This window comes from Chrysemys picta, chromosome 10, assembly GCF_011386835.1.
Source record: "Chrysemys picta bellii isolate R12L10 chromosome 10, ASM1138683v2, whole genome shotgun sequence".
Taxonomy (NCBI): Eukaryota; Metazoa; Chordata; order Testudines; family Emydidae; genus Chrysemys; species Chrysemys picta.
Window position 1 is genome coordinate 34,464,976 of NC_088800.1, and position 11,355 is coordinate 34,476,330.

An 11,355-nucleotide genomic window follows, 5' to 3' on the forward strand; every position below is an offset into this window, starting at 1 on the left:
TTTCTTAATGGATGAGAATTAACTCCAGCCAAGAGGGGAAGGCTGACCACCATCTTTTTAAAAACAAAAATATCAAGTCCAGTATGTAAGAAAGGTGGCATTTCACTGTGACTTGAGCCATGTTTTTCCTCCTTAAAACTAAAGGGATGAGTATACACTGTTCCCACTAACTCAGGGAGGGTCCCTTTTCTGCCTCACTCCCTGAGGAGCAGAGAGATCACAGACTCTGAGTGTGGAATGAGTCCATAACACAACCTCACATGCTCTTCCCCAGGAATGTACCTGCCCTGAGACATTTCCTAACACTTAGTCCAAGTAATCTGCTAGCTAGAACAACACCAATGAACATACTAGGGAGACCAATAATCTCTCCATTTTACTGCCCACATTAGACCTGCCAGATTAGGAATGCCAATAAAATAAAAAGCTGAAAGGCTTTACCATTTAACGGTGCTTGCACTGAGAGCTGTGTCTTTTGGAAGAGAATAAACACTGCAGCAGCTGTGGCTATGCTGAAGCTCTTGGCTGACATCTCAAGGAAAGATTTAGAATCTCCCAACAGTTCATAGGCTTTTCTTCACTCCCTGAAGAAACTCCCTTGCAGAGCTGGCTAACAGTAACATGCACACAGAGCTGCTGCTAATGAGCTATTACCTCTCTCTCTCTTTTGGTCTGGTTTTTACAGAGCTCCTCCCCAGACTCAGCCCAAAACAAATGATGTCATCAGAGACCTGCCTTCCAGGTCACTGCATCTTCATGAAACTGATCATTTCCTTGATAATCCCTACTCAGTTGTACTGCAGAAGTGTTAGACCTTGGTACTTAGCTGGAGAATTGAGACCTGGAGCTTCAGAAGCCTTCAGAAGAGATGTAAATGCCTAAGAAATGGACATTGCTTCATGGGTTTTTTATCCTTTGCTTTGTCAGTTCTAGCCTGCCCAGTTCCCACATCCAAACTACCATGATTTGGTTGAGGGGATGTGGGTCCAGCCAGGTATAATAGATCCCAAAGGCTGAGCTGAGGGAAAGGACTATGGGTCAGACTCTTAATAATTCAGGGGAAATTTGGAAAATTCCTGTCACAAACTGTCCAGGCTGTGAGAAGGGGATTTTCCCATTGAAGCCACCGGGAACTGACAGCAGAGATGAGATGGGACAGATTGAGAGTCATCAGGATACAGCCCAAAGGCTACATCCAGTATATGTATGAAAGAGGGGAGTAGCGGGCGGGGTAGGAGAGAAGCAGAGGTAAGAGGGCATGTCCCCTGAGGAAGGGGGACATTGCCCTGAGGAAAACAGGCTGCATGTGGGGAGTGCACACCATTCCCCCCTAGGAGTCCCCAGGCTACAACTGGAGAAGGGCCTTTCTAGTACTCCCCCTATCTCCGCAGGGGGGCCGAGAGCCAGCTCACCCCAAGGAGAGGTCCAGTGGGACCGATGTTCTGTAAATATGTAGCTCTAAGGTGGTGGGTGTTTATAATAAGCACCCCCCTGTTCATGCTCTCTGTATGTGTGTATATATATCTCCTCAATATATGTTCCACTCTATATGCATCCGAAGAAGTGGGCAGTAGCCCACGAAAGCTTATGCTCTAATAAATTTGTTAGTCTCTAAGATGCCACAAGTACTCCTGTTCTTTTTGCGGATACAGACTAACACGGCTGCTACTCTGAAACCGGTGTTTATAATGAGTATTAACTACTGATTGCAAGTAGTTATTGACTATTAAGTATATATGGGTATTTATTATCCAAACTATTCATTATTGTTAGCATTATTATTGATTAATTGATTATTCGCTTTCAATAGTATTACTTAGCATAATTAATCACTCTGTTAAAGGGACAGTGTCTGTGGGGCTCTTGAGAGACTGGTTCATTTCAAAACCTTCTGGCCCCTAACCAGAGCCCTGAGAAGAGCTGGCCCAGTTTTTGCTCTCTTGTAGATGTTGATCAGGGTCTCTCAGGGCATGCTGGTCTGGTTCCTCCTCTCCCTGTGTACACACATTGCCAGCCAGCTGCCTGGCCTCCCCACTTTCAGCTCCAGTAGAGTTGGGCTGGGCTTGACATGAGCCCACCTCCAAACATTCCACTGCCCCCCTCTCATGGTTCTTTGCAGTATCTTGTAAGCCTTTATTATGATCGTTGATTACATTTTTGTAGGCTGGGCTGGAAGTAGTCAGAAGGGAATGGGGCTTGAGATGTAGTGATCATGTTTTTAATGCTGTTTGTTTTGCTGGTTGGCTGCTGATTATTATTAGTAATCTTGTTTATTGTGGCCAAAGGCCAACCGAGAACAGGGCCCCTATTGTGCTAGGTGCTGTACCGACATAGAGTTTGCACAGTCTGTGCCCTGAAGAGCTTACAATCTAAATGGACAGGAGAGACACAGGGTGGGGAAGGGGTCTCATGCACAAGTAGAGTGAACAGTCTGATGGAGACAGATGACATGTTAGTACCATGATTTTGGTGTGTGTGGGGGAAGTCATTTAAGAGGGGATCAGCTAAATTCAAAGGAAAAGGAAGGGAAGGACAGTGATCAGTGATGGGGACAGGGCAGAGGAGAAAAGGGTGAGAGGGGAAGGTGTGCAGTGAACCTGAGGTAAAGTGTGTGGGATAGAGCAAATTGGCACTGGGCATAGAAAGCCCAATCAAGACTGTAGGAATTTCTGAGCATGGGTGGGAAGGTCCCTGCTTTGGTTGCATCTGCTCTTACTGGCTGGAATCTCAGCTGGTTCCTCTCTGCTGTTTTTACCCTGGGGCACATGGCCAGGTTGGTTTTACCTTTGAACCCATGCATTTCAAATGAGGATACAGTTTAGGATTTTGTTCTGAGTGTAGGTTTGTTGGGGGTTGTACAAATGGACTAAATGAGAGTGGACTGAAATGGCACAGAGGGGAAGCTGGGAGACAAGAGCATTTCAGGTGCATTTTTTATTCTTGAGCATCAAATGAGAGAAACTGGCAGGTAGCTGAGACAGAACAATCTCCCCTGACTAAAATTCAGCAGAATTTCCTTGAAAGGTTTATTGCAAAGCACACATTAGATATCTACATCCGACTGGCATGCACCATTTTCCCCACCTGAACTTGGATATCTGTCCCCAAAATCAAATAGCTTCTAAACCAAGATTTTCATTCATCAATTTCTCTGACTGCCTGAAATGTTCTGACACCCCAAGTATCTAAATAGAGCACTGAGCAGCTCTGGGGTTTTTGTTTTTTTAATATCAGGTCATCGGAGAAGCCAATGGCTAAAATCCATGTATGTGGAATAGGATATCTGTTAAGTGATTGCATCTTCTGTTCTGTGTACTATTATCCAACAGAGCCCATGTAAATATCTACTGAGAGGGCATATTCATGTGTAACAAACTTATCCAAGCAAAAAAGTAGGAAATTTTATAGGTAACTGAGTAATTTGCACATACTTAGCTACTTAGGAAGATGCAACATATCCGTATTGGAGCATATGATTACCATTTAGCTCTTCTCTAGTTGTAGTAGACTTTAGCATTTGTTAAATGCATGCATAGCATGATATAATCACCAGAGGAAATGTTCATTAACTGCAGGTTGTGTGCCCCTTTAATTTTCTTTACTTATAATCTCATGGCCACTGGTCCTACCAGTCTTCTTACTACAGCACTGTATATGTTTTAGATAATGATGTGCCCAACTTTTTTTTATCCTTCCCATTTATACAGACAAAGATTAAAGGATTATGGCTTTCTAAACACAAACAGTCTCAGAAGGGTCTAGCTACAAATAACTGTGCTCATGGAAGTACATCTTTTACCCTTTGAAATATGTTTTAATACTGAAGTTTACTTAAATTTTTTAAACGTCATTTCTGCAAAGTGAGGTGTTTTAATTTCTTTCAGGGCTCTTCAGGTTCAAGGTGTTTTACCAGTGTAAGTTCCAATGTAACTTGGAGAAGTCATGGCTGCCCAGCACACTGGAATCTTTCATTCTGGCCAGGGCCGGCTCTAACTTTTTTGCCGCCCCAGGCAAAAAAGAAGAGCGCCGCCCCGCCGTACCCCCCCCCGCAAGCGCCGCCGAAATCCCCGCCCCCCCAGCACCACGCCACCCGAAGCCCCGCCCCCTCCAAGGGCCGCGCCGCCCGAAGCCCCCGCCCCTCCTCTGAGCACCGCACCGCGCCAGCCCCCACCCCCACAGACCCCATGCCCCCGAGCACCATGCTGCACGAAGCCCCGCCCCCCCAGCACCATGCCGCCCGAAGTCCCCGCCCGAAGCCCCCACCCCTCCTCCGAGCACCACACCACCCGAAGCCCCGCCCCCTCCGAGCACCACGCCGCCCGAAGCCCCGCCCTCCCGAGCACCACCCGAAGCCCCCACCCCCCTCCAAGCACCGCGCCACCTGAAGCCCCGCCCCCGAGCCCCGCCAGAAGCCCCGCCCCCTCCAAGCACCGCACCACCCGAAGCCCCCGCCCCCCTCTGAGCACCATGCCGCCCGAAGCCCCCCCACTCCGAGCACCGTGCTGTCCGAAGCCCCCACCCCACCTCTGAGCACCACGCCCCCCAAAGCCCTGCCCCCCCCGAGCACCACGCCCCCCCTCCAAGTGCCGCGCCACCGAATCCAAAAAAAAAAAAATCGAGCGCCGCCCTGCCCCAAGGTGCTGCCCCAAGCACGTGCTTGGTCGGCTGGTGGCTGGAGCCAGCCCTGTTTCTGGCTTAAGCATTGCAGAGGTAATGAGCAGATGCCTGCCAATGGCAGTAGACGCAGCCTTGCTGTCATTGCTCTGGAGAGCCTTGGGAAAGCATGAGCCAGGTTTTTTGGATGAGAATTAAAGTGCTGGGATAGAATGTTGTCACTGAACTGCTATGGGGAGAAACAAGGTATGAAAAAATGGTAATAGATATGACACAGCAGAGCTTGAGTTTTCTACCTGCTAAACAGAATTACTTTAGTGCAATGGTAAAACCGAGATTATAATCCCATAATAAGGATATTTAAAGTTCCCACAGAAATTCTTAGGAGTGTTATCTAGCAGTTGGAGCAAGGGACTCGGGGTAAGGAGTTGTAGGATCTGTTTTTATCTCTTTTCAGAGTAGCAGCCGTGTTAGTCTGTATCCGCAAAAAGAACAGGAGTACTTGTGGCACTTTAGAGACTAACACATTTATTTGAGCATAAGCTTTCGTGGGCTACAGCCCACTTCTTATCTCTGTCACTGTGAATTTAGGCAAGACATCTTACATCTTTTTACCTCTCTTTCCACAGCTATAAAGTGGGGATAATCTTTGCTTGTAGAAGGTAAGGTGTTGAGGCATAATATAACATAACTTCATATCTGCAGCTCTTTTCATCTGAAGATATCGTAGCATTGCTGAGCCACATTCTGAGGCCCTTACTCCTGTTGAGTAGCTTCAAAGGGGCTAATTAAGAACGAAGAATCTGGCCCTAGGTTTGTAACTTGCAGAGAAGCACCTGATACCCTTGCACATGTTAACATACATTATGTGGAAAAATACAAAAATATCATTCTGCCCAGATCTCCATGCTGCTTACCCTTCCACCTAAGCATCTTTTATGGCTATGGCTTTTTTTGTCCTTTACTTACACCAGCTTTGTGCTACTTTTCATATGACCCCATATTGTTTATCCAGGCTTCCAATTTAATATGCTGAAAGACCTTTTCCTCTACTTAAAAAAAAAAAGCCATCTTTTGCATGAAGGTTTCCACTTCTAAAGGTGGTATTCAGTGTTGTGTCTTGTACTGCATTGTACATGTGTTTTTATATTGTTAAGTCTGCAAAGCAAGAACCCCATTTGTTTAAGTCTTATTCATATATAGCAGGGTGTACTAGAATGCTATATAAATTTGAATGCTAACATCCAATGGCGTAGCTTAAACTTTCCAGACTCTCACATTAGACCATAAATTGCTGTTGGTCCACTGAAGACCAGGGGAGACTTAAGTACAACTCAGTGGCAGGATCTGGTCCCATTATCATGATATAGCCACAAAATTCAGATCAGATGTTGGAGGTTCAGATCCAAATTCATCCATGGCCCTTCCCTGCCAACTCCCAGCTGAAATTTGGGGAAGTTCTACTTTGGCTCTGTCTTGGGTAGAAGTTAAGCTGAAAATTGACAGTTGCCCAATGGCAAAGTGTATTCTAGAGAGAATAAAAATGGTAAGACCTGCTGGGTTTTGTGTAGCATACAGAAAAGTAACTGGGGGGGCAGTGTTTTTCTGTGATTGTATGTGCAGAGGGAAGAGCAGAGCAGCTTTCTATCACATGCAGCCTCGAAAGCCCAAGTGCTTCCCAAAATTCCTCCTTGGGTTGACACCAAACAATTACAACTGAAAAATGGCACTGGGGAGGTGTGGTTTGTGGAAATGCAGGAGGAGTTGTGGGAGAGCCTGGAAACAACATTCTTTTTCTGCAGAAAAGACTGCACATCACTTCAGTAACTTGCCCAGGGCCAGCCCATAAAATTTTGGCACCTGAGGTGGGGAGCTCAAATGACGCCCCCATGACCCCTCACTTGGGCCAAAACTTTGAAAGGTCTCAATTCTGCCTTCTTCCAGTTCTACTCCTCTCATGGTGCTGCTCTGCTACCTACCCCAATAAAGGAGAACTAACAACTTAAAATGCCTGGTTCAAAAATTTTAAGTAACAATTAACTTTCAAACACCTGAACAGCAAATGTAACTTTTCTTGTCTGCATAGTAAACACTAGCATTTTTATCTGTTTGAATGCTCAAAGTGGTGCTTTCCGTGCCTTCTTGATTGCAAAGATTTGAACTGCTTCCTGCTGAAGGTCCACAGTCTGGGCCAGCTCATGCTCTATTGAGATGGTTGCAAGGCTGACCAGCTCTCCTGTGTCATTGTGGAGCATAGATGTGTTTTTATTAACTTTAGCTTGGAGAAGCTGTGTTCTCCACTGGCAACTGTTACAGGAAGTGTTAGAAGTATGCGCAGAGCAACAAAAGCATTTGGAAAGAGGGTGGTTATCTTATTTGTGCACATATATTCCAGAACAGACTTTGGAGTTGATCCTGCTGAAATGTATCTTGACAGAGCTTTCAGTTCATCACCTAAATCACTTGTATCAATATCCCGGATGTCATCATGTGTCAACACTGTCTCTAGTGCCCTGAATTGCTGGTGTAGGTCTTCTTCAGGTATAGTGAGGAGTTTTGGAATATCATACAACATCCCAAATATACTGCTGTGTTCCTTGAGCTGCATGAAACGTTCTTCAACTCACTGTATTGCACAATCTAGCACCTGGTTAAAGAATTCAACTTTGAATTGTTGTTTGGGGTCTCTTATGGGATTATCTTGTGCCTCGTAATCAAAATGTCTTCTTCTTCAGTGACTCTTGTATTCTTGAATGGGTGGAAAAATAGCTTCAGTGTGAAGTTCCTCTGCCAACTTCTGTGCACACTTCAGAACGTTTTGAAATCCCTCATCTGACTGTAGGTATGACTTTGCTTTGTCCAGTTGTTCCACTGCTCCAGATATATCAAGGTCAACACCTTGGAGTCTCTTGCTTTCAACATTTATTTCAAACAGTTTGCAACAAAAACAGTATGCAGCATTCTGGGGTTTTGAGTACATAAGCCATGGCCTCTCCACTTTGTCACCATTGGACATTTCACGCCAGGAATGTGTTCGATGGAAACTTCTATTTTCATTGTCTTTGGGGAACATGAAGTTTTTCACTTGCTGTGGCCCATGCAGTACAAGGAAGTCCCTCAGGCTACTGCTCAAGTGGGTCCACAGTCCTGGATCATCTAGACTTAAGGAACTAAACTCAGCAGCAGCTGTTTCTTGTGTCTCTACCACTCTCTTCTCTGATCTACACTTTTCTTCAGGAATGTGCATGGTTACATCCATTTGAGATGGAGTTATGGATGCTGCAGTAGCTGCTAGGTCACCTGCACTCTGACTAACTGGAAGATCAGGCATCTCCTCACCACTCATATCCTCACTGTGGCCGGAAGGCTCATCGTGAACATGTGTGTCTATGTATCTCAGGAGAGCTCCTTCCTGTTTAGACAGGAAAGCTTCCTTTGCTTTCTTTCTTTTTCTGAATGCTGCCCCAGAGGGGCGTTTTCTTCTTTCACTCATGACTGCTGTTCTGTGCCAGCTATAGTGGCTTTCAACATTCAATTGAAGGGGACAAATAAGCCGGCTGGTAGCAGGGCCTGAGTGAGGGAAGATATCAGCGTCTTAAGGGCCTAACTGGCTCCTACTACTTCAGTTGACTGCCTGTTCTCCTCCAGTGGGTTCAGGGAAGCAGCAGGAAACAGGAAGCTCCCTGAGAAGCTGGTGTTAATCAGTCCAGGCTCCTGGGGGTGCTAGGGAGGTACATAAGAGGCTCCTCCTCCTCTCTCTCCCTGCAAATCCTGCTGCTTTCTGTTATTCCCTCTCACCTTTTCTCCTGCCTGCCTGTTATGTCTCTTGTGCCCTCCTTCCTCCAGCACAGCACTCCACCATCTCTGTGTATCTAGAGCAGAGAGAATACATATGCACCAGCAGCAGACACAATTTTCTACACTCTGGGTAGAGTTCGCCTCATGGTAACTTGCCATTACCTTATCAGCCTTACACACCTTGATGTATGCTATCAAGCTCTTAATAGACTTGGGTGGGAAATAAGTGGGAAAAGAGTGTTTGATGTGAGGCCCGACACTCACAGCAATTTCAGATTGCAGGGCTCAGAAATGTTCTCTGCATCTTTATGCCCATCTTGACCCTGTAGGCCCCTGTTATGGAGCATGGTGTTACAGAGTGTCCCCAAACAAGTCATCTGTGGATTATGTTGCTCCCATAACCACAACCCCTGTAATTTGCCACATCTTGGTTTTCTCATGGAACAGATGTTATGCTGCCATTTACTATGAATTACTTACTGTATCTTGTGGATTTTCTTCATATTTAGCTCCTTAAATGTTTTTCTTCACGGAAAGTTGTCACATGGTCCCAAGTAAGTAATAATCAGATGAAAGGTTATCTCTATGTGTGAGGAATCCATTCTAGCAAGGAATTAAATTGGGAATCTGGGGATTAAAATGGTCTCCAAAATGCCTGATCATTGGTCAATGAGGTAATTTCATTAGTCTGTAAGAACATTAGGCTTTGGATAGTGTTGTTCATATGACCCCATGACAGCAACTGACCCACTTTGGAGCTCTCTTTTTGGCCCGGGTCTGCAGTCCCATGGTAGCCGACCCACTCGAAAGCCTGAAGAAATAAGGCTGTTTATTGAGAACCTGCTTTTACTAATCTGGTTTCTTATTGACATCCTAGACAAACTGGATTTCTAGGAGTGAATCTTAAGTGCCTTATACAGCTCCCAGCAGTAACTGGGAGTCTTTTTCATTTATCTTAATGGGAGCTGGGTGGCTTGGACCTTCATTTTGTCCTTTAATCATCCTGCTAGCACAGTGCCCACTGTGAATGTATGGCTCACCTCGCCCAGGAAAAGCACGAGAAGATGCATCATGATGGAGTTGGGGGGAGGAGTCATTCTGATTTTAAGTACAAGTGTTTGGCGACTTGTCTAAGACAGAGTTTGCATATTGCAAACTTTGAAATGGCTTGACTGAAAAATGTGTCTTTAACTTTAAAAATTAAATGGGATTGAAATTGAGGGGAAAATTCTTTGACGTGAGCAATATCAAAGTTCCATGGATATGTACGCATAAAAGAATTGCATTGATCATTTGGCTAAGTAGCAAAAGCAAACAACTGAACAGATTTTCTATTATGTACAGTGCATACTGGAAACAGAACAGAAACAAAAAGATCAGCTAGAATCAAAAGAAGGAATTAATTCAGCTTCTGAAATATCAAAACCACTCTGGTTCATAGTGACACCTAGTGGTATCCTATGGGATGTTTGCTTTGTAAAATTTTGAGACTAGTGCACATTAAAATGAAACTAATATAGCAATGAGGCATAGTGCAGGTGGGTGCTGTGCCAGTCTTGGTCCCAGCTTTGTCAGTTCTGACCTACTTTTTTATGTGGCTCTAGAGTCTCTCTAGAGAAGACACTAGATATCACTCGGCTGTCCCAGTTGGCTGGTAGTTCTGTTGGGTGCATAAACAGAGGGATTAGGCTGAGTCTACACTTGATCTATATCGGAACATAAACTCTGGTGTCAGGCTAGTGCCAATGCCCATTGCCCCCACCACTGCAGCATGTTTAGTTTTAAAGATTAAATAGTTTGTGCAATTCATCCATTTTTGTTCTCTTCATCTTTGGATAGACTCCTAGAGGGGGCAGTCCATTGTTAAACTAGACTGTTCCAGACTGTTCCAGTTGACAGGATTTTACGTGGGGTATTTTTGTGTTGAGTGAGTTCCTTGTTGTCTTGACACTGATTTCCTTAATGTCTCTCATCCTGTTCAGAATTGCATTTATGAATTAATAGGCAATAAAGGAAGTTGTTGTCTAACATCCTTGGAAGAATCATAACCACCCTACTGAAGGATGATAAAAAATTGTTTTGTTGCCTGACAAGTGAAGCAGATGTATCCCTCAGAAACTAACCCTAGTAGCTGCAGCCTTCAGCATGCACCCTTTGTCTTTAGTGCTAGAAATGCCCTCTTCTTGGAACAATGTGCACTGGCAGGTGAAAACCTGTTTGCCGGTCATCATAACAACCAAGCTCTTGTTGGGTCTGGCTGCAGTGCTGGTTACGGGCGCTTCTCATAAGTGACCCAGGATCTGGCAGGAACAAGATCTGATATCTGTTTCATGTAAACATACAAGTCTCTTCCTTTAATCACTGATGTAGGAGGAATAGCTCTGCTGAATTGCTACTGCTGCTTTTCAGCCTGCAGCGTTGTTGCGGGAAGCAACACATTGTCATACGGGGGGTGAGAGCAACAGAGCTCATAGCTACAATAATACCTAGGACTCCTACTGCACTTTTAAGCCAGGTATCAGAAAGCATCAGTTCCTTTTGTTATGTGCCAAACGTAGGCTTGGGGCCTAGTTAAATCTCGCAGTATTCTGGAGGGGAGATGAGCTTGCTTGAGAGAATAGCCCAAATATATGGGGCTATAGCTCTAGTAAATAGAGGTAGGACTAAACCAAAGCCCTGAATCCAAATATCTCCAAACTTCAGGGGCTGAATTTTGCCCTCAGTTACACCTGGGCATATACCTTTGAGTTCAATGGGCACAACCAGCTAGGGAAGGGAGAAGCTGGGAGGCATATGCTTTTGTGAGACAGTAGGTTCCCTTTGGAAATATGTAACTTACTTTGGTCAAAGCATTCCAGTCTTTTGTCTTCAAACCCTCTCTGTCTCAGTTTCAGCTGCTGCCACTCTTATCCTGTTGCTTCGCATCTCGCAGCCACACAAGAG

General features: G+C 45.1%; 1 protein-coding gene across 1 annotated transcript in view; it reads right to left on the reverse strand.

Annotated features, from left to right (window-relative positions):
* Positions 1-635, reverse strand: part of CA12 (carbonic anhydrase 12) — a 46,563-nt gene extending 45,928 nt beyond the window's left edge. The window contains exon 1 of the mRNA XM_005285063.5: positions 442-635. Coding sequence (XP_005285120.2) covers positions 442-532 — 91 coding nt within the window. The 5' untranslated portion in view covers positions 533-635. The remainder of the gene's footprint in view (positions 1-441) is intronic.
* Positions 636-11,355: the final 10,720 nt, after the last annotated feature.